The 15236-nt window shown below is 39.6% G+C and overlaps 1 protein-coding gene and 1 pseudogene across 5 annotated transcripts in view; one reads left to right on the top strand and one right to left on the bottom strand.

Moving 5' to 3' along the window:
• NME7 (NME/NM23 family member 7) overlaps positions 1-15236 on the bottom strand; it is a 279199-nt gene that overhangs the window by 188998 nt on the left and 74965 nt on the right. For all 4 annotated transcript variants that reach the window (XR_014303906.1, XM_082702768.1, XM_082702770.1 and 1 more), the window contains exon 7: positions 11025-11130. Coding sequence is in view for 3 of the 4 variants with exons in the window: in XM_082702768.1 (XP_082558894.1) it covers positions 11025-11130 (106 nt within the window). In the remaining variant the exon portion in view is untranslated. The remainder of the gene's footprint in view (positions 1-11024; positions 11131-15236) is intronic.
• Positions 9076-10763, top strand: LOC309849702 (hsc70-interacting protein pseudogene; annotated as a pseudogene). Its single transcript has one exon. The product of its transcript is annotated as a hsc70-interacting protein pseudogene (transcript).

Below are 15236 nucleotides of genomic sequence, written 5' to 3' on the forward strand. Positions count from 1 at the left end.
GGTAAAAACGATCTTGCTGTTATCAGTCCTGTTTCCAGGAGCATACTGGAGCCAATTCTGGGGTAAATTTACGAACTGGCCAATATTCTCATAGATTTGCTTCCTAATTAAGAGCAAACAGACCCCAACCCTGTCTGTTTATGCCTTTTTGAAAACACTGACGATCTAAAATTGCTTTGAAACAGTCTCCATGAAAATAGCATTAATTTTCCAGCCAAAACACAACACAAGGATAGAGAATACTGGGTTAAAAAGCTGAAAGGAAACTTACAAACCATCTTGACTCATTTTACTGAGGAAGAAACTAAATTTTAGGAAGGACACTGTTATAACAATGCAGTAAAACTGCTTAATGCATAAATCTATTATACGAAAGGACAATTTCCAACAAAACTTCAAGATTCTAATATTTTGAAAGGCTAAACTTGGGAAGCACTACAAGTGGCTCCCCCTACATTCTGCCCAGGCCCCCCATTGTGGACAAGAACAGGTAACAGCTGACAGCTGCCAAGTCAACCGGATGGAAGCGGTAATCCTAGTTCATGGATTTAGACTAGATCCAGAACTTAACCACTTTGGTCCTTAACAATGACAGGGGTGTTTTTCCCTGTGGACGATGGATGTAGAGGTTGAAATTTGTTAGCATTTTAATCCACTGTTTATTACTAAGGAGTCATTAACTTCACTTAAAAATTAAAAGGCAACGAATGATCTTAGCAGCAGTGGTAGCAGTGACACAGTAGTAATCACAACAGCAACACTAACACATACAGCTCTGTGTGGGACACGATGCTTCACACATTCATCCTCACATTCAATCATTTATCATTTAGTCGTTGAAGCATTACGCTCAAAGCATTTAATCCTTACAGTTACCCATTAAAGAAGGTGTACTGTATTATTCTTATTTTATCAACAAGGAGGTTAAGTAATGTATTCAATGTCCCATGTCTAGTTAAGTAGCAGAGCCAAAATCTGAGCCCACACAGCCTGATTCCAGAGTAAAAATAATTCATTTCATTGATGAAATTAAACTAACTAATGAAATACTGAGGACATCAAAACAAATACATTGCATAGTTTTTAAATTCAAAAGAAAACAAGAACATTCACCTTGTTTTTTTTTTCCCTTTAAAACCTGAGTCCCCAAAAGACAAAATGTACTTCAATCTACAAACATGAAAAGACTTGCAAATGCTTCAAGTGCACCTCATTATTTTTTCCCACCATCTACTCTGCAAATTAAGGTCTCTTTTCTAGCTCTCTTGGAAGTAAACTCCACATCCATATACATTAACTACAGGACTCAGAACTGAGGGGGCCCACAGCCACATGACTTTATTATTTGTGCCAAGAAATTCTTACTGAAAGATAAGGCTGTAAATCAGTAAATAACTTCATTGTTGACTTCAAGAAGTTCCCAAAAGTCCATTTACTCCAACAATAGACTACTCAAACTGTCCCCTTTTCACACCATTCCCCCAAATGGACAAACAACTCACTTATCCAACAACTGTGTACTTACAAGACTTGGTTAAGATCCTTGTCTCACTATTTCCACTAACCCTAAACTACTGTATCAGGAACTTAAACAGTTTCAATCAGATCACTGCACTGGAGGACCCGCCTTAAATCTCTCAAGGTCAAACCCCAAACTCAATCAACACTGCCAAGTTGTGCTCTCCTTGTAGTAAGCCACAGTTCTGCTTGATTAAAGCTATTCTGGCCTTCTCTGGGTGAGCCGAGAGTCAACAGAAGGAAATTAACCCAGTTGATTTCAAATGCTCTCCTATCAACAATACCTTTTTTAAAAAAATCTCTTCTCCCTATGCTAGACCATAGGTGAAATTAAATATGCCAGGAAGTGAGATCATTATAGAAAAAGATAAACATAAACCAGCAATGAAAGGGTCTGCATAAATCTAACAATTAATTCAACACAGGACTTCAAACTCTATTTCCTGGTAACCACAATTTAAACTAAGCTGAATTGGATTATTTGTACATTTAAAAATGGTCTACCAGGATCCCTAAAATTGAGATTTAGAAAGGAAATTAAAAAAAAGCCTTGAAGGGGCGCCTGGGTGGCTCAGTGGGTTAAGCCGCTGCCTTCGGCTCGGGTTATGATCTCGGGGTCCTGGGATCGAGTTCCGCATCAGGCTCTCTGCTCAGCAGGGAGCCTGCTTCCTCCTCTCCCTCTCTCTCTGCCTGCCTCTCCATCTACTTGTGATTTCTCTGTCAAATAAATAAATAAAATCTTTAAAAAAAAAAAGCCTTGAAGTGCCAAAATTCAAATTATTCTGCCATCTGATTAGATTTTACAAAAATTTCCTTTGATCAACTCATATGTTTCTGTTATGAACCAAAGATAAACACATGAAATACAACTAATCTTCAAAGACTAGCTCTGACTAAAAACTATTTAAACCAGTATAAATATAAAATCAGTCATTCTGACATTGCCTTTTCATTTAATCATTGTTATTAGATTTCAGATATATTTACCTATGCAATTATTAAAGTATTAACTGGTATTTACTATAATTCTATTTTATTCCTGTCTCTCCAAGCATCACATTTTGCTGAAAAAATTAAACGAGTTAAAAACCCAATAGAGGGAGAAAAAGGAAAAAGAAGAGAGAAAAAAGATTGAAATGTATGAAGAGGCCAAAGACAAGTTTTTTAATGAAGTTGAGCCCATTAAGCAAGAATTTGTCTCACCACACTGAAATATGTGTGTACATTAAGTACGTATCTATGTGTATATGTGTGTATGAGTGTTTGTCTGTATGTATGTGGGTATAAGTGTGTGTGTATTCAGCCCAAGGTAATCCCAATTTCGTTTTTCATAGCTTATCAACACCAAATATTATCATTATTCCCTGTGGCAGTGTTGCTAACCATGTTATTCTAACCATCTTGCTACAGAGCTGTATATGTCGAGTGAAGAACATGGAGGTTAAAAGAGACCAGGTAGGCATCTTGGATTCCCTACTCTAATCTGGCAGAAATAACCTATTATCAGACAGCCTCAGCTCACTTATTATGATACATTCAAGAACTTGGCATAATTGCTGTGAATATTAAAGGAGATAATGTATAAGGTACTCAGTTTACAACCCAGCGTAAGGTGTCAAGGTCTCCATAAATGTTCACTAACCATCATGCATGATAGTTCCCTGTAATTGTGGTCCTAAGGATCTACAAGATATTAAAGTACTTCCTCAATAATTAAAGAAGTATTCATTCATTATGCAATAAGATCTTTTAAGTTCAGATCCTTTCAACCGATAATTCTATTTCTAGGAAACTAGCCAGAGGAAATGATTAGAGATATTATCAAATATTTATGTACAAATATTCTTTAAAACTTATTTTTAACATCAAAAACCTGGAAACAACCTAAACACTCGAATTTTATACTACATCTATAGGACTGTATAGTGTACAAATGTTGAAATATTCATGAGGAATTCAGAGCATCCCCCAAATGCTCCTTAAATCAAATTAAAATGGTAGCCTATGGACATACATCTCAACCATGTTAACAATTACTTGTCAGTTTACACACATACACACATGCAGAAGAAACGGGTTTAGAGGAAATATAAAAATATTAACAATGAAAAAAATATTAACAACTATCAAGATCATGAGAAAACAGGTAACTTTTACTATTTATTTTACCTTTTCCCCCAAATTTTCTACTCTATACCTGAATTACTTTGATATTTAGAAAAAATAAAACTAAAAACCCTGTTGAATTATGTTTATTATTTAGAATCTCCTAGCTTTTTAAAAGATAATCTTTTAAATTATACCGTTCTTGGAGGGGACAAGATGGCAGAGGAGTAGCACACTGAGATGACATCAGGTCACAGGAGATCAGCTAGACAGTTATCAAACCACTGGGAACACCTACAAGCCCAACAGGAGATCGAAGAGAAGAACAGCAGCAATTCTAGGAACAGAAAATCGACCACTTTCTGAGGTAGAACATGCAGAGAAGTGACTCCAAATCAACAGGAAATTGGGGTGGCAGGGGGGCGGCTCCCAGCAAGGGGCAGAGCAGCGAGCACAAAATCCAAACTTTTAGAAGTCTGTTCCATGAGGGACGTTGCTCCAGAGGGTAAGCGGAGGTGGAGACCTCCTGGGGACAGGGTGGTCTCAGGACCCTCAGGGTCAGAGAAAGACGGGGCGTCTGAGTGCGGCAGAGCTCCCGGGTGTCAGAGTGGGGAAGCCCGCGGGGGAGAGACAGAGTCCAGGAGGGAGCACTCAGCTCGGGGTTGCCATAGATTGTGATCGGAGGCACAGTCGGACCACTGCTGTTCCCGCAGGGACCCCGCAAGTGGCAGACCCGGAGAGAACTACCTTCCGCCCCAGGAAGGAGCAGCACAGGGGCGCGGCAGGAATCTGCTGGGTTTGGAGACTCCAAACGGGGCCGCACGCCAGAGACAAAAATACTCGTCCCAGGCCAGGGGAGCTCGGAGCGCGGCTGGAGACCAGGGACATGGGAGGGTTTCCTCTTTTCTCAAGATCGCACTGAGGAGTGGGGCTCCAAGATCTTGGCTCCTCTGGCCCGAGACTGGGCGGCCGACATCTTCATTCCCGTCCCCCAGAGCAGTTCAGAAAGTGCTCCGGGAACAAAAGCTCTGAGCGCGAACCTGAGCAGATAGCTTAGCCCCACCCCCAGCCCCCATAAAGGCGGCGCCGCAAAGACAGGTGAGGCAAAGACAATTGAGAATCGGGGAAAAAGGTCCCTCCCCCAGAAGATCAGCAAGAACATCCAGCCAAGACCGAGTTTACTGATCAAGGAGAAGAGCACAATTCCAGAAGAGGGGAAAGCAAAGCATGGAATTCATGGCTCTCTCCCCATGATTCTTTAGTCTTGCAAAGGTAATTAATATTTTTTAATTTTTTTTCTTATTCTAATTTTTTTTACTTCTACTCTTTTCTCATTTAATGTTTTCTTAACTAGTTGATCTTAAAAATTCCTTTCTTGAAATAAATCTTTTTGAACCTTCATTATTATAGTCATATTTTATCCTTCATTGTATCTAACTTTATCTTTTGTACACACATAGGGTTTTTTCTTCTAAAAAATTTTGGGATACAACTTCTAATAGATCAAAATATACCCTAAATATATCACAGAGCTTGGTTCTAGTCTCCAGCCTGAGCAAATTCTCTCCACTTTGTTTTTCTTTCTTTTCCCAATTTATCTTATTAGCTCCTTTTTTAGAATTTTTTTTTAATTTTCATCTTTACAAACATATGCTATCCCTTCATTGTGTTTACCCTTGTGTGCGTGTATATATATATATATATACATATACATATATATATATTTCATTCTTTAAAATATTGGGAAATAGTTTCTCACCCTACACCTAAAGGAGCTGGAGAAAGAACAGAAAAGAAAGCCTAAACCCAGCAGGAAAAGAGAAATAATAAAGATCAGAGCAGAAATCAATGAAATAGAAACCAAAAGAACAGTAGAACAAATCAATGAAACTAAGAGCTGGTTCTTTGAAAGAATTAATAAGATTGATAAACCCCTGGCCACACGTATCAAAAAGAAAACAGAAAGGACCCAAATAAATAAAATCATGAATGGAAGAGGAGAGATCACAACCAACACTAAAGAAATACAAACAATTATAAGAACATATTCTGAGCAACTATACACCAGCAAATCTGACAATCTGGAAGAAATGGATGCATTCCTAGAGACATATAAACTACCAAAACTGAGCCAGAAAGAAATAGAAAACCTGAACAGACCCATAACCAGTAAAGAGATTGAAGCAGTCATCAAAAGTCTCCCAAAAAACAAGAGCCCAGGGCCAGACGGCTTCCCAGAGGAATTCTATCAAGCATTTAAAGAAGAACTAATTCCTATTCTCCTGAAACTGTTCCAAAAAATAGAAATGGAAGAAAAACTTCCAAACTCATTTTATGAAGCCAGCATTATCTTGATCGCAAAACCAGACAAAGATCCCATCAAAAGAGAGAATTACAGACCAACATCCTTGATGAACACAGATGCAAAAATTCTCACCAAAATACTAGCCAGTAGGATCCAATGGTACATTAAAAGGATTATTCACCACAACCAAGTGGGATTTATTCCAGGGCCACAAGGTTGATTCAACATCCACAAATTAATCAATGTGATGCAATACATTAATAAAAGAAAGAACAAGAACCATATGATACTCTCAATAGATGCTGAAAAAGCATTTGACAAATACAGCATCCTTTCTTGTTCAAAACTCTTCACAGTGTAGGGAGGTACAGAGGGGTACATACTCAATATCATTAAAGCCATCTATGAAAAACCCACAGCGAATATCATTCTCAATGGAGAAAAACTGAGAGCTTTTCCCATAAGGTCAGTAACGTGGCAAGGATGTCCATTATCACCACTGCTATTCAACATAGTACTAGAAGTCCTAGCCTCAGCAATCAGACAACAAAAAGAAATAAAAGGCATTCAAATAAACAAAGAAGTAGTCAAACTATACTCTTTGGAGATGATAGGATACTTTATGCAGAAAATGCAGAAGACTCCACTCCAAATCTGCTAGAACTTGTACAGGAATTCAGTCAAGTGTCAGGATATAAAATCAATACACAGAAATCACTTGCATTTCTATACACCAACAGCAAGACAAAGGAAAGAGAAATTATTACAATTGCACCCAAAACCATAAGATACCTAGACATAAACCTAACCAAAGAGGCAAAGAATCTGTACTCAGAAAACTCTAAAGTACTCATGAAAGAAATTGAGGAAGACACAAAGAAATGGGAAAATGCTCCATGATCATGGATTGGAAGAACAAATATTGTGAAAATGTCAATGCTACCTAAAGCAATCTATACATTTAATGCAATCCCTATCAAAATCCCATCCATTTTTTTCAAAGAAAAGGAACAAAGGATCCTAAAATTTATATGGAACCAGAAAAGACCTCAAATAGCTAGAGGAATATTGAAAAAGAAAGCCAAAGTTGGTGGCATCACAATTGCAGACTTCAAGCTCTATTACAAAGCTGTCATCATCAGGACAGTATGGTACTGGCACAGAAACAGACACATAGCTCAATGGAACAGAATAGAGAGCCCAGAAATAGACCCTCAACTCTGTGGTCAACTAATCTTTGATAAAGCAGGAAAGAATGTCCAATGGAAAAAAACACTCTCTTCAACAAATGGTGTTGGGAAAATTGGATAGCCACATGCAGAAAAATGAAACTGGACCATTTCCTTACATCACACATGAAAATAGACTCAAAATGGATGAATGACCTCAATGTGAGAAAGGAATCCACCAAAATCCTTGAGGAGAACACAGGCAGCAACCTCTTCGACCTCAGCCACGGCAACTTCTACCTAGGAACATCACCAAAGGCAAGGGAAGCAAGGGCAAAAATGAACTATTGGGACTTCATCAAGATTAAAAGCTTTTGCACAGCAAAGGAAATAGTCAACAAAACCAAAAGACAACTGACAGAATGGGAGAAGATATTTGCAAATGACATATCAGATAAAGGACTAGTATCCAACATCTACAAAGAACTTATCAAACTCAACACCCAAAGAACAAATTATCCAATCAAGAAATGGGCAGAGGACATGAACAGACATTTCTGCAAAGAAGACATCCAGATGGCCAACAGACACGTGAAAAAGTGCTCCACATCACTCGGCATCAGGGAAATACAAATCAAAACCACAATGAGATACCACCTCACACCAGTCAGAATGGTTAAAATTAACAAGTCAGGAAATGACAGATGCGAGCAAGGAAGCGGAGAAAGGGGAACCCTCTTACACTGTTGGTGGGAATGCAAGCTGGTGCAGCCACTCTGGAAATCAGCATGGAGGTTCCTCAAAAAGTTGAAAATAGGGGCGCCTGGGTGGCTCAGTGGGTTAAGCCTCTGCCTTCAGTTCAGGTCATGATCTCAGGGTCCTGGGATCAAGCCCCACATCAGACTCTGCTCAGCAGGGAGCCTGCTTCCCCCTCTCTCTGCCTGCCTCTCTGCCAAATTGTGATCTCTCTGTCAAATAAATATATAAAATCTTAAAAAAAAAAAAAAAAGTTGAAAATAGAGCTACCCTATGACCCAGATATCACACTACTGGGTATTTACCCCAAAGATACAAATATAGTGATCCGAAGGGGCACACGCACCCAAATGTTTATAAGAGCAATGTCCACAATAGCCAAACCATGGAAAGAATCTAGATGCCCATCAACAGATGAATGGCTAAAGAAGATGTGGTACATACATACAATGGAATACTATGCAGCCATCAAAAGAAATGAAATCTTGCCATTTGTGACCACGTGGATGGAACTACAGAGTATTATGCTGAGCGAAATAAGTCAATCAGCAAAAGATAATTATCATATGAGGAAGTTGAGAGGCAATGTGGGGGACTTGAGGGGTAGGAAAGGAATAAATGAAACAAAGATGGGATCAGGAGGGAGACAAATCATAAGAAACTCTTAATCTCACAAAACAAACTGAGGGTTTCTGGGGGGAGGGGGATTGAGAGAGGGTGGTGGAGTTATGGACTTGGGGAAGGGTATGTGCTATGGTGAGTGCTGTGAAGTGTGTAAACCTCACGATTCACAGACCTGTACCCCTGGGGCAAATAGTACATTATATGTTAATAAAAAAAATTAAAAACTAATTAAAATAAAATAAATACTTAAAAATATTATACCCATCTCATTTCCAAAAGGATTTGGAATAGTTGACAAAACTACATACAACAGACTAAATAAATAGAAGATGACAAGTAAGATAAAAACGCCTGCAAACTCTCAGTATACAGCCATATATACAATCTACCTATCTACGCATGTATATACATGTGTGTGTGTGTATATTTATTTATTCAAAGAACTTTGTTTCAGAAGGAAGTTTCCCCAGCTTTCTCAGAAAGGGCAAACCACAGATGTGGTAGACATTGTTTTAAATTGTACATTAGGAGAATTGAGTGAATCGGTTATGTGATTGGAAAAACGAGGCGGATTAAAAGTCAAGGAATCAGGTTCTGCCTCACGGCAGCCGCCCCCTTCTACACGATCACGCTGAGCTAGTACCCGCACCTGGAATCGGGTCGCAACCCCAGCCGCGCCTGCTGCCTGCCACTGCCTTTGGACCATGGACCCCCGCAAAGTGAGCGAGCTTCAGGCTTTCGTGAAAATGTGTAAGCAAGATCCGAGCGTTCTGCACACCGAGGAAATGCGTTTCCTGCGGGAGTGGGTGGAGAGCATGGGGGGTAAAATACCACCTGCCACTCATAAAACTAAATCAGAAGACAGTATCAAGGAAGAAAAACCAGATAGTAAGAAGGCGGAGGAAAACATAAAGACAGATGAACCATCAAGTGAGGAGAGTGATCTAGAAATTGACAATGAAGGTGTGATTGAACCAGATACCGATGCCCCTCAAGAAATGGGAGATGAAAATGCAGAGATAACCGAGGAAATGATGGATCAGGCAAATGATAAAAAAGTGGCTGCCATTGATGCCCTAAATGATGGTGAACTACAGAAAGCCATTGACTTGTTCACAGATGCCATCAAACTAAATCCTCGCTTGGCCATTCTGTATGCCAAGAGAGCCAGTGTCTTCATCAAATTACAGAAACCAAATGCTGCCATTCGAGACTGCGACAGAGCTACTGAAATAAATCCTGATTCAGCTCAGCCTTATAAGTGGCGCGGGAAAGCACATAGACTTCTGGGCCATTGGGAAGAAGCAGCACATGATCTTGCCCTTGCTTGCAAACTGGATTATGATGAAGATGCTAGTGCGATGCTGAAAGAAGTTCAACCGAGGGCCCAGAAAATTGCTGAACATCGGAGAAAATACGAGCGAAAACGTGAAGAGCGAGAGATCAAAGAAAGAACAGAAAGGTTTAAGAAGGCTCGGGAAGAACAAGAGAGAGCCCAGAGGGAGGAAGAAGCCAGACGACAATCAGGAGCTCAGTATGGCTCTTTCCCAGGTGGCTTTCCTGGGGGAATGCCCGGTAATTTTCCTGGAGGAATGCCTGGAATGGCAGGGGGGATGCCTGGGATGGCAGGAATGCCTGGGCTCAATGAAATTCTTAGTGATCCGGAAGTTCTTGCAGCCATGCAGGATCTGGAAGTTATGGTGGCCTTCCAGGATGTGGCCCAGAACCCAGCGAATATGTCAAAATATCAGAGCAACCCAAAGGCTATGAATCTCATCAGTAAATTGTCAGCCAAATTTGGAGGTCAAGCATAATGCCCTTCTGACAAATAAAGCCCTTGCTGAAGGAAAAGCAACTTCGATCACCTAATGGATGTCGCAATAATACAAACCAGTGTACCTCCGACCTTTTCATGAAGAAAGCTGGGGTGCTGTGAAGAGAATCCCTACCCCTCTGCTCCCCATGCAACTAAAACATTCTACAATGGTTTGCCATTAGGGTATTCATTCAGATAATGTTTTCCTACTAGGAACTACAAACTTTAAACACTTTTTAAACCTTAAAAATATTTAAAAACATATTAAAAGGGTGTGTTAGTCCCTACATTTTTCTTTACTAATCATTTCAGTTTTTTTCCTTTGGATTAATTGGGCAAGGAAGATATTTCAGTGTGGAAGATTCATTGCTCAGTTATAACGAGTGAAATAAAGGTTTATTAGTAGGAGGCAAATAATACATTAAAATAGATGAAGTTTGAGTTGGGGAAAAAAAAAAAAAAAAAAAAAGTCAAGGAATCAAGACCTGAAACAGGATAAGCATGACCATGATCAGCAACTCAAGAAAAACCTTTTTAAGAGTATAAATATAGATGGAGACAGATTTTTTATCTCATGTCACCTTCATTCATGTGACTTTAAAGAAAAAATTAAAATATTAAAATTATATTTTAATTTCTGCATATAAAATAGATCAAGAAGGTAAACTAACAAAATAAGCTCTTATTAACAAAATGCATTTGGGTATATTGTATTCAAGATAGTACTTACCTTCACTGATGGCATGGGGCTTAATAATGCAACAGGTACAATTTGTAAATTTAGCAGTGTTTGCTGGTCCACAAACTCCACTTGAAGGAAAAAATAACTCCATTTCCTAAAGACAGAGAGAAATAAATTTGACCTATGTAATCCCTTAGCTCGAACTTCTGGGATATTTATGTGAGAGGGGGAAAAACTACGCAATTACTTTTGAAGTTCGTAATATAAATTATTTGCTTCAAGTTTTCTAAAAATGATTTTTACAAAGGCTAACTGACTTACAGAACCCTGTTTTAAGTCTTATAATCAAAAGATCATATAAAAAGTATTAATTAGAGTAATGAGAATATGTATCATTCTGCCCCAGGATTAAAACTAATAACATCTTAACATACTTTGAATATGGACAGTAATGAATACAAAGTTCTCATTTCCCCCAAAGCATTAGTTCATAGACACAGGTCCAATTTTAAACTTTCTATTAAAATATGTAAAATTAAAAAGTAGGAATTCTTTATAGAAGCAGATTCATATTTAAGAATCAAAACCACAAAATTAGTTTTAACTAGTTAAAACTAATGACCTGGGGCACCTGGCTGGTTCAGTCAGTAGAGCATGAAACTCTTGATCATGGGGTTGTAAGTTCAAGCCCTATGTTGGGTGTAGAGATTACTCAAAAATAAAATCTTAAAAAGAAAAAACTAATGAACTTACTACAGTTCTAGCATACAATTAGATCATATAAACTGTATTTTATAACCAGATTCAAGCTATGTGATTTGCTTTGCACACGGTTCAGAGATGACAACTCAGAACTTGAACTAGCCACAAACACAGTCACACTAAGTATTTAGACAGATCTTTCCTGCCTTTAAGCTTTTGTTACTGTTGTTTCTACTATTCCCTAGAGAACCCTCTCTCTCTGGCTCCAAAGAGTTCCACCAACTTAAGCTGGTGATGCTCCCAGTGAGTCCCCTGTACTTTTATAAAATTGTGGTTTGGGGGTAATTGCCCATCACAAATGTTAAGTGTGAAGCCAGTAACTAACCTGCATAGCACTGTAGGTCCTTTAACACCTAATACAAACGGCTCAAAGTAAATCGCATTTCTCGATGAATTTAAGAATGGGAAGATCACAGACTGTGTTAATGTGCCACATCGATGTACAATTTTAAGAACCACAGAGAAGATGAGGAATTGTCCGAAGAGTAATGATATGCCCGTGCACTCCTGGCACGAAGACTTTTCAGAATGAAAATGCTCTACTCCTTGGACAGCAAGTACTTTTTCACCATACTGCTGCCTTTATTACTCTCCCTGAGTAGTAGTACAAAGAGTAATAAACAATCTCCCACCATCTGTCGGGTCACGGCTCCCACGCGCCTGCCTCCAGTCCAGCCTCCTTCCTAAACTCCACCCCTACACCTGCGCCACCCCCACTTGGAGATAATTCCTATTGAAAATGTCCTGATTTCCGCTGACCCCGCAAGTCTGTGCACTCCCTCCCTGTTGTTCCTGCCCCTCCGACTGCACAGGCCAACCGAAAAAAAAACACTCCTGTCCTTTTCTTAGCCATCCACTCAGTCTCTCAGGAAACCGTTCGGAATGCTTCCAGAATCCAGCCACTTCCACATGTCACCCTGGTCCAGGCCCAGCACCAGAGCGCCCCTTGACGCTGCTCTAACCTAGTGACCTCCCATGCCCGCTTCGTCCCCACACCCCCACGCCCACCTGGCCTGCACGGCAGCAGCAGGAAACCTGTAAAACATCACGTCCCTCCTCTGCGCAGACTCTCCAGGGGTCTTTCACCTCCTTCGGAAAGAACGCTGAAGCTCTAGATGTCTGGAAGGCTGGACGCGGTCTAGCCCCGGCAATTCCCTGAGCCAGTCCCCTAGTCCCGTGAAAACACTCAGACTTCCCACCCGGCCTCGCTGGCCTCATGCACTCACCGTTTACCTGAAAGTAGCCAACGTGTTTCCACCTCACAAACATCACGTGCGTTGCTCCCTTTCTCCCAGAACACTCTCCGGGACATTTGCTTGGTTTTCCCCCTCACATCCTTCTGGTCTCTGCTAAAACATAACGTGACGATTCCTGACCCACCCTTGGTAGCATTCCTCGCCTCTACTCGACACACAACCCTTCCCCCAGCCCGGTCTTTTTCTACCCCTTCTCCTCCTTCTCTGTTCTTCTCAGAGCACTGACCGCCCGACACGTTTTATGCCTGTTTACTTACTATCCAGCAGCACCCAACCATCGCAATGGATGGACGCTTCAAAGGAGTCAGGACCTGGTCTGGTTCACTAGTGACTTCCCATATTTTGAACTGACTGAAATTCAGAAACTAATAAATTCTGCACATGCTAAATAGAATCTATCTATCCACATTGCCGAAATGAGAGAAATGACACCCTGAAAGCCTGAGAAACAAGCCCTTATGGGTTCGCAAGTGGCAAAACCAGTATTTAAATCCAGGTCACACTGGTTCCAAAGCCCTGAGCCTTTTCCACGTCTGCCTTTCAAAAAAAAGAAGCTGGGGCGCCTGGGTGGCTCAATGGGTTAGGCTTCTGCCTTCAGCTTAGGTCATGGTCCCAAGGTCCTGGGATCGAGCCCCACATCGGGCTCTCTGCTCAGCGGGGAGCCTGCTTCCTCCTCTCTCTCTCTGCCTGCCTCTCTGCCTCCTTGTGATCTCTCTGTCAAGTAAATAAATAAAATCTTAAAAAAAAAAAAAAAAAGTAAAGAAGCGGTGCTCAATTGTTCCACTTCAGTTTTAAATAATTATTGGGCCAATTATTTCAATTGTTTTGGTCTCAACTTTCATTTCTTTTCTTCCTCAACTTTAAGAAAATGAAAATGCCAACTTTGCAAGTAATCATTTACATATGTTGAATATGTACTTAAGGCAAGGAATATAAAGGTTTTATTTAAATACACATTCTGAGTGACAGGGAGTAACTCTATTCCATGGCTTTGCTTTCTCTTTCTCCCTACATAGCTGGGCCTATCTGTCCCAATTACCAATCCCAGCTAACATTTGCAAGAGCGCTTCTACCAGGCCATTGTCACGGCAACTCAATCAGAGACTTCATACAAATGTAAAGTCACACAAAAAAATTCTCCTTTGTGATTTGAGCTGCTTAAACCCATGGCATAAAGCTCCTCTCCTTCCAAGGGTCCTTGCTATTACTTGTAACCCTTTATATGCTCCTAAACTGCCTCACAGCAAAAGACAGAGATATGGAACTTTCTCAAAAAATAGAATAGACTCATGGAATCTTCAATTTTTTTTTTTTTCTATATTTAACAAATTGTAAAGTATACAGTTGCACTACATAAATTTCACCTAAAAGCTCACGGTAATCTCACTAAAACATCTGACTACTCTACATTCATATCTTTAATTACCATAATAAAAGTATCATGAAATGGCTGCCAGTTAAATGTTTCTCCAAAACTTTTATAATTTTAAATAAATATCCTTTTTGTAAATGCCCTAAAACATTAAAATATTGAACTTTCTCTTTACATACTCTAATATCAAATAAGAAATCTGTTCTCAGAAAATTGAAAAAACTAAGAAATAAAATAGGAAGTCACATGACTTAGCTTCATAGTTAGCTCCATGATGCAGCCTTATGTACAAATAAAAACAATTAATAACCTAACAAAATGTCCAAAAGTAAGGGGATGTTTAAATAAATGTTAAATTCATACCACAAATATTCTGCACCCACTGAAGTTTACTCTTATAACAGTAATCTGGTAATGTGTAAAATGTTGTATTAAGTGAAAAAAGGAATCAAATTAAATTAAAATCATGTATGTGGTGTTTAGTTTGTAAAATATATAAATAATCAAGGGAACGAGCAGGAAAAATATGCCATAAACAGCTGTAAACATCACTGGCAGGATGACTATTGCCAAACTTCCATTCTCAATTTCTAAATTCTCCAGAGTGTTTCTGTTACTTCTGTGTTTTAAAAGACTATAAAGGGAGTACCTGGGTGGCTAAGTTAAGCATTTGCCTTCAGCTCAGGTCATGATCCCCGAGTGCTGGGGTTGAGCCCCACACAGGCTCCCTGCTCAGTGGGGAGTCTGAGTCTGCTTCTCCCTCTCCCTGCCCTCTCTGTGCTCTCTCTCACTATCACTAAAAAATAAAATATAAAATGAAACAAAATATATAACAAAATATAGAAAACAAAATACAAAACAGAAAACACA

This window comes from Mustela nivalis (assembly GCF_964662115.1).
Source record: "Mustela nivalis genome assembly, chromosome: 16".
Classification (NCBI taxonomy): domain Eukaryota; kingdom Metazoa; phylum Chordata; class Mammalia; order Carnivora; family Mustelidae; genus Mustela; species Mustela nivalis.